The following is a 13,991-nucleotide window of genomic DNA, read 5'->3' as shown; positions in this document are numbered from 1 at the left end:
TTATGATGCTTGGTATTTTAATATGTTGTTGTCAGTTTCCTATTATGACTAAGGACACTATTTATCAGTCCATCATCTACCCAAGACTAGTCCCCCACAATCGCCAATAGTTTTGTGTGTCCGTATCCTACCGGATTATCAACCCATGTGCAGCATATTATTTGATTGTGAAATATGGTGGTTGTGACGTTACTATAGCAACATGCTGTGCATATATTCCTGGCAGTGATCACCCGACTCCAGCCAGGAAGTCACGTGATTGGTGACACAACACATCGGGAGGAGCCAGGTGGCATCACTTACGGTCATGGCTGAGACCGGACGTTGAGCTGTTTGCTCCTTTGGAGACGATTTATGCCTTGACATTTTTTTAAATGTGAGTTGCTATTTAATAAACAGTATTTTTAGAAAGTACTTCACTATGGTGATCTTTATTACGTATTGTGACCAATTGAGGAGACGATTCTGCACAAAGACATTGCGCAGAGGAAGATTGAACATTGTGTAAACCAAGCATTGTGTGACCTGTATGAAAGAAAGTGTCTTCATCTCAGGTAAGCTACTAGATTGAACAGTGGTGGAGCACGGAATGTTTTTGGAGTGGAATCACATCACGCCCGAAGCTGCTCAATTGCACATATTGACACTGGACCTTTTGGTTCTTTTTACTATATATAATCACCTGTGGATTTTTGTATGATATTTGCAGCACTGGAAGTTGCGCTAATTACCCAGTAGGGCAGGGATCCTCAAACTACGGCCCTCCAGCTGTTGCAGAACTACACCTTCCATGAGGCATTGTAAAACTGACATTCACAGACATGACTAGGCATAATGGGAAATGTAGTTCCTGAACAACTGGAGGGCCATAGTTTGAAGACCCCTGCAGTAAGGTAAAAAACACTCTATATTATAATTCATATGGTATGTGTGTGCTGCTGCTTTGCAAATACACATCTGAAGGAATTTTGTATGGTATTTTATTTGCAGCACTGTAACTTGGTTCACTACTCAGTAGGGCTTAAAAGCAAGTTATGCATGAATAACAGCACAGTGTGTGTGCTGTGTCATTTGGTCCCTTCTATCACCTGCAATACCAGGCTAATCTTGCCTGGTTCTGCCCTTGTAAACTGACCACGGTTTATTATGGCTGCTGAGCCCTGACACCGTGGTAAGTTTACGTGCCTCCCTCTCTCCTGTGTCGTTCTCCTCCTTCCCTCTACCCTCCCTGCCTGTAAGCTCTGTGTGTGAGCCACCCTTCCCTCCCCTTCTAGCATGGTTCCGAGCAGTGCAAACCCTACTGTTTCCAATCGCTGCCAGACCCTCTGCTAGGATAACCTGTAGTATACACTGTATGAAGTTTTGTAACTCTCACTATCTAAACACCTTATTTCTTCTCCCTGATCAGCGGTCACGTGACTGCTTGTCGCTCTCTTCCTCTGATGTATATGCTACACGGGGAGGTCACATGACTGACTGCCCAGCAAACATCAGAGGGAGATCTCAGCCCCTCCCTCCATAGTACATACATTGGAGAAAGAGAGCAATGAGCAATCAAGTGACCGCTGATTGGGGAGAAGAAAAAAGGTATATAAAATATTAATTTTACAAAACGGCATACAGTGTATATACTACATGTTATCCTAGCAGAGGGTCTGGCAGTGAATCGGAGCACTGCCTTAACAACCCCCTTCAAACACTCCATATTTTTTTTAATATATATTGTGAGCTGTTTTGCAATTACAAATTTGCAGCACTTTTTGGGATCACTGTCCAGCAGGGTATCACATTGTAATTTTTTCTATGAATATTCTTTATAAATTTTTCTGTTGACTGATAATTTCTGGAAATTTTTATTTAATATTTATATTTCCCTTTTCAGATTGATTTGCACCACTTTTACACAGCATTATTTATTTATAATATGGTCACATTTTTATTTGAACTTGCACCACACACTCTACTACTATTATCAGCTACATATGGTATACAGCACTGTGTTCTAACGAACTTGCCCTAAATTGAAAGTAAACCTGGAGTTCGCCTTTAAGGCTGTACAATGTCCCACCATATAAATGCTGCCTCCCATTGCTCTTATATTCTCAGAATATTGTTCCTATTAAACAAAATGTAAATACCTTTTTGTAAGCTTTGTCTATGTGGTCACATGACATCAAAGCTCTGGCGAGTATGTCTCTGTGCTAGGCCGACAACACTGCTGAATCTTTAGAGCAATGAGGTCACCCATGCCGGCTTCTATAGCTCCAAGTTATTGCTGGACCTGAGAGTTAATGTTCACCAGTCACATGGACAGGCACACTTTTTGGAGCTTTGCAGTCAACTGACTAATTGCAAAAAGGTGTTTACATTGCTATGTACAAGAAATTTTATGCAAGAATATGAGAGCAATGAGGAGGCACCATTTAAAAGATGGGGTATTGTATAGCCTTAACTTCTGCAAAAAAAAAAAAGCCTATTTTACCTACCCTTTCCTGTTTTGCACCAAATGACAGATGCATATTGATCGACACAACCAATCAAGAAAGTGAATCGAAACTGGCATGAAGGTAGATGAAGTGAAAAGCATTAAAGACATTTTCTTGCTTAACACACAAACTGAACATTTTACCTTAAGATGTGCTAACTCCTGGACTAGCCTCATAACATTTTCAGCTGCAGAGAAGCATTTCAGCTACCTTAGGGTCTGTGTCGATGGGGTTGGATTTGCATTGGAATGGTTTGTCTCTCTATACAAGTCAATAGGAATGAAAAAGCAACTACAAGCAGATTGAGGCTGCGTAGAAACACTCAAATAAGGTCAGAATGAAGTCAACTGCAGGTCAAAAATCAGTGTAGGTGGTTGTAAACTGAGACGAAAAAAATGAACAAAGCATATCCTTTTAGCGTTTACTTGCCTCAATCCAAAGCACCAAATCTCCTACTTCTGCTATCTGCATGGTACACCTCTGATTATTTATCTCAACACCAAGCAATCCCAGGAGAGAACCTGCCCCCCCCCCCCCCCAGCACACAGAAGGTGATGGACAGCTTAAGCTGTGCATGTTTCCCTAGGAGACTGTATAGAGGAAGCGTGCCCAATCCCTCCACTCATGTCCCAGATTACAATCAGCTCTCCTTCCGATGCTGTGCAGTGTTATGTCAGGACCCCGCCCCCTGGCTACAAAAGCTCAGATATGCTGTGTAAAATGTGTGATTTGAACAGCTGCATAGAAGAGTGCTGTAGATAAACAGGTAAAACCTATGTAGGAAGATTTGTTTCATCTTTATGTATCAACTGAGGCTAGTCACTTCACTGGGTATATGTAAGGGTTTACAACCACTTTAACTGTCAATGCTCTCAGAAGTGTCTAAATTGATATCACATGCAGGCTAAATGTACATGGCACCATGCAACATTTATCCATTGGGTTAGGTAGGGATGGCTTAAAAAAAAATAATAAAGGAATGCCTATAATGCTCATAGCAACACTAATTGTGGAGCCAATAAACGTCTGTTGCTCATAGCAACTAGATTGTTATTTTTTCTAATAAAAGTTAAACACTAAAAAGGTGTGCGATAGGCTCTATAAGTAAGGCTAACACACTACTTCCCTACAGTTTTTGAAATAAAACATTACATTTTGAGAATAAACTAAAGGAGGAATAATCGGGTACTTGTGTACCAGTACCACATGGTCCAGTTCTACATAATTATCTTCTGTTCTCTGTGTACCAGCTGAGGAGACCGTTCCTCACTTTCCATCCCAGTAATACAACCAGAAGCGAGACACACACTTCTTCACAATCCCACCTCTGACTATTTTCCTAGCTGATATCATCCTCCAAAATGTTCTGGTGGAGTTCCAGTTTTTACATGTTGAGGTTTACGATGACAAACCTGTTTTTTCTTTTGACATACATGTACCTTTAGTGATGACACAAAAACATGCAGAAAACGTACAGAGATGGTATGTATGACATGAAACACAAAGACACATGGACAAAGTGAGCTCTTCCATGTTGGTCACACTCACCATTCTCTCTGGGGCTTTTCACTACAATTGGCTCTACATCTTGAGATTTTGGTCGGCTTAGAATTTGCTCCAGATCCATTCTTGTTTTGCTGAATGGCTCTGGTTCTGACTTTGGTCGAGGGGACTCCCCATTTGGTCTAAAATATAGCAAGAGCACAAAGTGATTTACTGACAGCACAGGACTCAAACTATTTTGATTCACTGACCTTGAGCATGGATGCAGGCAAGGACTTGGCTTTCCTGCTCAGGGTCAGCAATCCAGAAAATATTAAATCCAGGGGGTAAGGATAACAGATGGTCAGATAGAATATTCAAGAGGTCAGCAATACATTGAAAACAAATCCTAATATCTGGTAATTCGGGTGCACTAAAGACCACTATATACAGCTCAATTTTCTCTTGTTCAGTCCGCAAGCTGCACATCAATCTATTCCACCCACCCATGTGAAGATGGAGAATGGATGGATGAAGGAATCGCCACTGCCAGCTACTTTATTCAGGCAAACCCAAGTAGTAGGATGCAGTCACTATTAAGTCAGTAATTTTCCAGATGTTTCAGTCAATTGTAATGACTTTTGTCAAACTGGGTGGTGCTTGCAGGGCGACCCAAAGCTTGAATTTTGGCACAACTGAGCAGGAACTGGCCATAATTCAAGCAGTTTATGGCCAACTGAAAATTAGGCATGAATAGCTTAGTCTTGCTCACCTACATGTTTAAATACTAATGCATCCCCTTTGACAAGTATAAAGCACTACCGAAGAAAGCAGCTGCAAGTGGTTTTCAGATCCTGGCAGAGATCATTTGACATACTGATAGGAAATTCTCAAGTCCTGGGAAAAAACACCATTTTAGGAGGAGCATGTCGTCATTCCAGCTGTCATTCTTGGGGAGGCAACTGCCCATCCAGGGCCATTCACTGGATTTTTCATAATGCAGAATGAATAATGGGGAATCCAAGTGTGAAAGAGTGACCGCTTTGTCATGACTTTGTGGTAGAGGGCATATACAGTAAATACCGCACGGAAATGTTTTTTTTTTTAAAGATTGAGAGTTCAGTCTATTTGAAAACATTCATCATGAGACATGAAACCTGCCTCTGACCTCAAAAAAGGTCCAGAGAAGTTAAGGCCCCATAAATAATTTGGGCTGGTTAGACACAAGGTACCTGTAATATGCCATGTTCTGGCTTAGGAATCTGAAAAATGTTGCTCTAAGCTGCAAATTGCTGATTAAAGGACATCCTCAATGGTATGGAAATTAAATTATATTATATATATATATATATATATATATATATATATATATATATATATATATATATATATAAAGATTAGTGAATCCTAAAGGGTGGGCTGTTGAATAAGCAGCTGATCTCAATTAGTCATCAAAATGTGCCAAATTTCACTAATGCCCAACAAACTTTCCCAATTACATTGGGTGCAAAATGAGAAAAATAGTTTTCCCTGAATTACTAAGTGACCAGAGTTGCCTAAAGAGGAATACTGGTATCTTAGTGATTGGGTTTAGATTTTATACAATGCTTGGAAAACACATTTCCCCAGGGCCTATTTTCCACCACAACCTGTCAAACAGTATTGGGATCAGTGCTAATTATTTAATTAGAATAATGAAAAAAGTGGGTTTTCTTAGAACACAGACCCCCTTTACGAGTCACACACGTGAAAAGACTTACTTGGATGGAGGTGTTGAGAAAGATGGCTTGTCCGGTCGCTTGGGTGGGATGGTTGCTGGTTTGACCAGATTACTGTTTGACTTATTTACAAGACTGGGTTTCTTGGGAGGTACCAGAGGTGCGGCTGGTTTGGAAGGCTTAAGATCCACAGATGGCTTGAGATCCACAGATGGCTTAGGCTCAAGAGATGGCTTTTCATCTACAGCAATACAACAAAATAAGAGCAATTGGCTTAGCCAGGATCCAGTAACAAAGTGAAATTTAAGAAGCTCACAGAATCTAAAAAAGGCAACAGTAGGTGTCCTGAACCACCTGCTCTTAGGCAGGACAAGTTTAACCACTTCAGCTTTGGAAGGTTTTACCCCCTTCGTGACCAGGCCATTTTTTGCGATACGGCACTGTGTTGCTTTAACTGACAATTGCGTAGTTGAGACACTGTACCCAAACTAAATTGATGCTTTTGGTGGTTTTTCATCACCTCTGCAGTTTTTATTTTTTGTGCTATGAACAAAAACAGAGCAAAAAAAAAAAATGGATTTTTGAATTACTGTAAAAAAGCCTTTTCTCTTAGGTTCATTGATGGACGCAGTTCTCTGATGCATACCAGTAGGGTTATACTGCCCCCCACAGGAGTAGGACATGGGGCAGAAAGTATACCCTCTCTCTTCCTGCATAGGATGTCAGTTCTATATCAAAGCAGTGTCAGAGAAAATAATACCAACCCAACTCAAAATTGAGGGGCGGATACTGCGTCTGTCAATGAACTTCAGAGAAAAGGATTTTACGGTAAGTTAAAAATCCAGTTTTCTCTATTGTTCATTGACGGACGCAGTTCTCTGATGCATATCAGTAGGGACGTCCCAAAGCAGTGCCATAAAATGAGGGGTGGGAACAACAGAAAAATAATTCCCCAAGGCTAAACCATAGCCAACTAGGCCACACAGGACTCATCAGAACAGATGAGGCCCACCTGAAAACAAACAGTAAATACCCTCAAGAAAGGCCAAAAGGCCCCCTAAACAGCAGCCTGCAAAACTTTGTGGCCAAAAGATGCATCTGCAGATGCCAGCACATCCACCCTATAAAATTTGTAAAGGTGTGAACAGACGACCAGGTAGCCGCCAAGTAAACCTGAAGCACAGATACCTGATGGCAAAAAGCCCAGGAAGCACTAAGCGCTCAAGTAAAATGCGCCTTAACAGGAAAAGGTGGAGCCTGACCCTTAATGGAATAAGGGTGCCAGCCACTCATCACCACAGGTTGCCAGCCAGTTTTTTTTATTTAAGCCTTTATTCAATTTCAATTTCACCCCCCACCACAGGGTGCCAGCCAGCCATCCGCCAAAGGGTGCCAGCCAGCCATCCACCAAAGGGTGCCAGCCACCCACCCACCACAGGGTGCCAGCCACCCACCCACCACAGGGTACCAGCCAGACAGTTTTTTTTTTTAAGCCTTTATTCAATTTCAGTAGTGTCCTTCAAATTTCAATGGAGCTGGACGCAGATAGAAAAATTAAAAGTGTGGTCTTGGACTATTTCTCACCTCCATCTCCAGGAAAAGCAGCAGCAGTGTGCAACACGTGCACAAACAATGTAAGTTCACTGACTCCAATCTACTGTCTAGCTGTTTGTCTAGCTTTTTATCAAGATGTTTTGCACTGACTGCACTGCAGTAGTGATTTAAAATTATTGGAGTGGATTGCAGTGAGTGCACTACTGCAGCAGTTTATGCATCATTCAAAATCAGATGATGTGAAACTGATGTCCCTGCAAGTGCGGTTTTCCTTTCAGTTTTTATGCAGTTAAGGTGTGAAGAACGAGCCCTTAATGTTAACATTAACATGTTCAGTAACAGATGTGTCGAAAATTATGTTTATTTTGCATAGCTTTAAATGGTCAAAATATTGGCCCACATCGGCCGATACCAATATGCAATGGCCAAAATATCGGTATCGGCAACGAAAGAACGATATCGGTCGAACCCTAATCCAGAGTATGCAGTGCATATTCCTTAGGATGTATTTGGCTAAGGACACAAAGATGGTAATACAACGTAATCGTTTAAGTGAAAACTAGAAACCACCTTCGGTAACAAAGGACGGAGGCTAACAAAGTACCACTTTATCCCTATGAACCACCAGGTAGGGAGACCGACAGGACAACGCCGCCAGTTCCGACACACTGCGCACAGAGGTGATAGCCACCAAGAAGGCCACCTTCTGGGATAAAGTAAGTAGGGGAACCTCCCAGATACTTTCAAAGGGAGGTTTCTGAAGAACTAACAGCACCAAATTAAGGTCCCAAGGAGGCAACGGGCGTCGCACTGGAGGTACCAAATGTTGCACCCCCTGGATGAGGTTACACACCAGGAACTGGGTGGCTAATGGCCTCTGGGGAAAAAAAAAAAAAATCGCCAAGGCCGAAACCTGAACTTTGATAGTACTCAAGGCCAACTTTTGATCAACTCCACAGTAAGAACGAGGGTGAACCCCAAGAGACTCACACCACGCAATGTACGACTTCCACATACGATGATAGAACTTCCTAGAAGTTGCTTTTCTCGCTTTAAGCAGAGTGGTAATCACTGAAGCAGACAACCCCCTGTCCTTCAGCACCTGGCTATCAACAACCAAGTCCTCACAGCCAGCAACCGTGAAGCAGGATGGAAGATTGGCCCTTGAGACAGTAGATCCTCCCTGAGAGGAAGTCTCCAAGGAGCGTCTGCGACTAGCCTGACCAGGTCGGCGTACCAAGCTCAGCAAGGCCAGACCGGAGCCACAAAAATGACCGGAATCCCTTCCACCTCGATCCTGCGAAGAAGTCTTGGCAGCCAACTTGAGCAGAGGAAAGGCATACACCAGTTGATACTGACCCCACGGGGGCCACCAGTGTGTCTGCGGCATCTGCCAGAGGGTCCCGGGAGCGGGCCACAACCCTCTGCACTTTCCTGTAGATCCGAGACACCAACAGATCTACATCTGGAGTGCCCCAACAAAGGCACAACTGCTGGAACACCTCCAGATTGAGGGAAAGCGCTCTGCCCAACAAAGAATGCCTGCCACTTCCAAGGCCGCAAGGACACTCTTGGTGCCCCCTTGGTGATTGACATAAGCCACAGCCGTGGCATTGCCCGATTGAATAAGATAAAAAGACAAGGCGCCTCTAAGTGCAGTAGGCTCTGAGTATTTATTAGGTTAAAAGTGTAAAAGAACTCACATTTGGTAAATGTGACATGGGCATAGCAAAGAACTGTCTGGAGTCTTCCTATCCGCTGTGCTGAGTGGGTGCAATGAGGACATCCGATGATCCGCTTCCTGTAGATGCGTCCTTTCGTCTGTTTCTCAGCTGAGTCGGCATGAGATTTCCTGAAGGCAGGGTGGGGACGCAGTGGCCGGTGTCCAATAGAGCGGTTACATGTTTCGGAGCTCAGCTCCTTCGTCAGACCTCCACCCGCTGGAGGTAAAAGGACATTTATATAGGCAACATATACACGTGTGTGTGTGTGTGAGTATATATATATATATATATATATATATATATATATATATATATATATATATTTTTTTTTTTTTTTTATATATATATTTCTATTTTTTTATACATTTTTTAAATATTTACATTTTTTTAACATGGTAATGTAGTATTCACATGTGCGATAATTGTGCAATGGTTACCAGCTTTCAGGGGTATGCACATGCTGGTATAAATTTCCTATCCATTTATCTTCTGCCTGAATGCACCTGTCCCATGTAATAACGATTTCAGTTGCATATATAAATGTCCTTTTACCTCCAGCGGGTGGAGGTCTGACGAAGGAGATGGGCTCCGAAACATGTAACCGCCCACCACCCGCTCTATTGGACACCGGCTGCTGTGTCCCCACCCTGCCTTCAGGAAATCTCATGCCGACTCAGCTGAGACACAGACAAAAGGACGCATCTACAGGAAGCGGATCACCGGATGTCCTCATTGCAACCACTCAGCACAGTGGATAGGAAGACTCCAGACAGATATTTGCTATGCCCATGTCACATTTACCAAATGTGAGTGCTTTTACACTTTTAACCTAATAAATACTCAGAGCCTACTGCACTTTCAGAGCAGCTTCTCCTCTCCAGTGCTGCCGAAGTGCAGTGTCTCACTTAAAGTCTGCTGTATTCCACGGAAGGGCCCATACAACAAACCTTTGTTCCTTGTCCGATTGAATGTGCACTGGACAATCCTGCAGGTGCTCAGTCCAGTGGACTAGGCAAAGCCGAATCGCTCTCAGCTCCCGGACATTGATCGGTAAGCTGGATTCCTCCAGGGACCAGACTCCCTGTGCAGATATCCTGCCGAAAATTCCCCCACACGGACAGGCTTGCATCCGTGGTAACAAGTGTCCAATATATAGGGAGGAAGGATTTTCCTTGCTTGAACATGGGGGACCGAAGCTACCAGATCAGGGACTCCCTGGTCACCTGGCTCAGCTGGATCTGATTGTCCAGGGACAGCGAAGGGGACCACCTCAAAGGAGGACACCATCAGTCCCAGTACTCACATACTGATCCAAAGGGACGACCATTTGCTCGACTATTTGCTGGACAGCAAAAACCGAACCGCGATCTGAGTTTTTGGATTTCTTCCGGAGGAAGAAAAACCCTGGCTGAGGATGAGTCCAGAGTCAGGCCCAGGTAGTCCAGTCTCCTAGAAGGGACCAAGGACGACTTCTGAAGATTCAGAATCCACCCAAACTCCTCCAGAGATCTCATGGCGATTTCCAAATTTATTTCCAGCACCGTAGGGGACTCCGCCCAGAGAAGGAGATTGTCTAGAAAACCCAAGACCAATATCCCCTGCTGCCGTAGCAGCGCCAGGATCGGAGCCAACACCCTGTGAATCTTTAGGGTCCATGTTGCACCAGGGGACCCCGTCAGCAAAAGCTGAAAAAAAATGTCAGAAATGATTAATTTTATTTTTTTTAAAAAGTTCCACTGTGCTACAGCACCCCCGAAGGTCAGGCAGTGTGCTGGAGTCCCCCAGCAGAGAGAGAGAGAGAAAGAGACCCCCAGACTCACTGTACCAAAATGAAGCAGCAGGCCCAGAACGTCTGCACGTGTCAGCAGTAAGCTCTCCAAAAAGGAAATGTGCAGAGAAACCGCCCAGGGTATAGGGAGGGGCTCCACTCACAGAACAATGTCTCCAGGAACTGCCATACAGATTCCTAGCAGAAGAATCCACTGCAAAATGGTGTTCCGGGTGTACCAAGATGCCCGCCGATCTCCCCAGCACATGTCGCTACAAGAAATGGCGGCTCTGCGCGGCCTGCAGAGCAACTGAGGACCCTCAGTGGGACCCCCCAGACTCCACAGCGGGATCGATAAGCAGGTGGGTCCTGGAGGCACAGACCGAGACACCCCCCCACCCCCAACACGATTGGTCGTCCGCCATCACACCCCCCGATCCCACATTCGGCCTGGAAACGCGGTCCCAGCCCCCGGAAGTAGGCCCAGCAGCCCCCAGGGGCATGTAGAGGAGGGGGTGTGTGACAGGACAGAGGGGAACCCGGGACTGTGAGGGTCCGACCGTCCTAGGGAGGGGCCCGCGTCCACCCGAAAATGAGCCAGGGGTAGAGGGTGGTTTATTTTCCATACCAGGAACACAGGCGGGCGCCATCTCCTGACAGAACCCCTCTCTGCCGAAGTGGGGGGCTGTCGGACAAATAGGAACGCTGCGACTCAGGGCTAGACCCGGTCGTGTGCGACCTGGTGAGAGGTTTAACTCGCAGAGCCAGTCTCTGTCCAGTGGGATTATGTCACGGCCGACCCAGCGTGGAGCTAAGGCCTGCACGTGCTCGTTGGCCGGCTGGGGTGACCACTGGATCTATACATCCAGCCCCTCGACCAGATCCGGCATAGTTACTTGTAGATTTCACAGGAAAAATTAAAGAAAAAGTTAACTAAAAAAAATTAACTAGAAAAAACTTTGCCAGGACCAGAGATCCTAGTAGGTCCTTACTCCTGACTAGACAGATTAAAACTGACATCCTATGCAGGAAGAGAGGATGTACCCTCTGGGACTGCCCATAGGCGTAGCCAGAACTTTTTTTCTGTCTAGTGTCCTACTCCTGTAGAGAGCAGTATAACCTTACTGGTATGCGTCAGAAAACTGCGGCCGTTGAAGAACAAGAAAAAAAAAAAAAATCCTAATAAGTTTATATTGATTGGTTTGCGCAAAATTTATAGTGTCTACAAACTATGGAGATAGATTTGACTTTTTATTTTTTTTTTTATTATTTTTACTAGTATTGGAGGCGATCAGCGATTTTTAGCAGTACTTCGACATTGCAGCGGACAAATCTGACAATAAGTGACCCTAATAAATTGATCAGTGCAAAAAAAAAATTTAAAAAAATGCACTTTCACAGTATAAATTACACTGGCAGGGAAAGGGTTAACACCAGGGGCGATCAAGGGGATAAGTGTGCTCCTAGGGAGTGCTTTCTAACTGTGGGATGAATGGATGCACTAGACGAAAAGAGGGATCTGTGTTTCTGCTTCGCTGTTCTGTCAGGGAGTAAAAGAGAGCTAGTGTTTTAGCTGTTTGCCTTGCTAACCTAGGCAGAACGCTGTTCTGCCTTTCAAATGAACGATCGATGGCCGCCGAACCCACTGATTGGTCCTTGCTCTGTCCAATCACAGCGGGAGTGGCGCTCTGGCAGCATGTGCGCGCCCCCTAGATCGCATGCGCATAGTAACTTACATGTATGTGATTTTGCACAGCCGGGCCACCCTGCCACAGTATATATGCAGTGGGCAGTCTGAAACTGGTTAAAATGGCTGACAGTTTTGTTTAGGGCTCATTCACACTATGTAAAACCAAATAAATTGTCGTCACTTCAAGGGCACAAGGGTTTTCTATGCGCCTTGTTCAGACTGCAACGCACATTAATGCAAATAAACCTCAATGTGCATAAAAACGATTGCAAATGCACGTTACTGCGCATGCTTTTTCAGTTCATTTTCATATGCTGTATGGTGTGAAAGGACCCTTAATGTACTGTGAATGAGCAGAACAGTACTAAAGTAGACAGGTAAACAAAAAAAAAAACAAATTTACCTTTCTCTTTCTCTTCCGATTTGGTGGAGGTGAACCTTTTGTCTCCAAGACGAAGTTCTGGCTTTGGCACTAACAAGAAAAAGAACAGTAAAAGTGAATATACAAAACTCAAATGCTCACAAAAACTCCTTAAAACCCACTAAAGGTGACTCAAAATGGAAGATTAAGGTATCAACAATGATCCCCTTTATTGTGTGATGGAAATTATTTGTTTGATGCCAAAATGTAAAAGTTATTTGTGTTACACTATTATATGTTACATTAAGGTTGAACACACACTGACAGTTTTATTCATACCAGGGGCACAGTTCACCCCCTTGGTCTGGTTCCTCTGTGTACTGTGAGTGTTCCAGATCGTGCCCAGGAACAGTTAAGTATACCATGCCTGGGACCTCTTGGAAGAGGTGGTCTTGGTCTAATACAGTTCACTTGAGTGAGAGCGCAATCTGTTTGCGTAAAGAACTTTCCATATATCAATGGGAATGGAAACCGGTATCATGGTGGTCTCGATTACACAGTGTAAGAGGAGACCCATGAGGGAGTGAAGAGGGCGAACAATCGCACCCGATCAACCAATGCGCAATGTGCGTGCACCCTTATATACAGGTCACTGGGATCAGAGCATACTAAGGCAGACTTCACACTTGTGCACATATGTACACACAATATGGGGAAATACTAATGGGTCCCTATCACATGTCAATGCAGAGCAATACAGAGATGTGACTACACAGATTGTTGGGGGCTGCTTTCCCATAAATTCAGGTCAGGTTTTTTTGGTACCTTGAAGCTCAGTAGGTGCCCAAAAACTGAATAATTTTCTCTAGCACGATGCACATTAAAAAATGCACGCATACACAGTAATGGGCGCTGAGGGGTAGGACTTAGGAGGCCTTTTAAAATCATATCCAACATTTGGTACAGCGGAATGCTGGTGGGTGGAGTCATCCATCGGATTTATGTAAATGGAATTTAATTGCAATACTTTTCTACCAGTTTCTCAGCTTTCTTAAAGCTGGCTATACATGTGGCAATTTTCAGCCAATTTTACCTTTGAACCACTGGGAATCACAGGTGATAGATCGGCAGGTCTGCCACCCAGAAATAAAAAATTAGGCAATAAATGTGATGCATTTTTCCTCAGCAGGGGATTAGTAATGTAGGTC

General features: G+C 44.1%; 1 protein-coding gene across 4 annotated transcripts in view; it reads right to left on the bottom strand.

Moving 5' to 3' along the window:
- Positions 1-13,991, bottom strand: part of CD2AP (CD2 associated protein) — a 246,503-nt gene that overhangs the window by 35,373 nt on the left and 197,139 nt on the right. For all 4 annotated transcript variants that reach the window (XM_082251739.1, XM_082251736.1, XM_082251738.1 and 1 more), the window contains exons 11-13: positions 12,826-12,894; positions 5,729-5,927; positions 4,035-4,171 (exon numbers count right to left, since the gene is read on the bottom strand). In XM_082251739.1, coding sequence (XP_082107865.1) covers positions 4,035-4,171; positions 5,729-5,927; positions 12,826-12,894 — 405 coding nt within the window. The remainder of the gene's footprint in view (positions 1-4,034; positions 4,172-5,728; positions 5,928-12,825; positions 12,895-13,991) is intronic.

Source organism: Pelophylax lessonae (assembly GCF_965119305.1).
Source record: "Pelophylax lessonae genome assembly, chromosome: 3".
NCBI lineage: Eukaryota > Metazoa > Chordata > Amphibia > Anura > Ranidae > Pelophylax > Pelophylax lessonae.
Note: the sequence above shows the minus strand (reverse complement) of the source record. Positions and strands in the feature narration are given on the sequence as shown.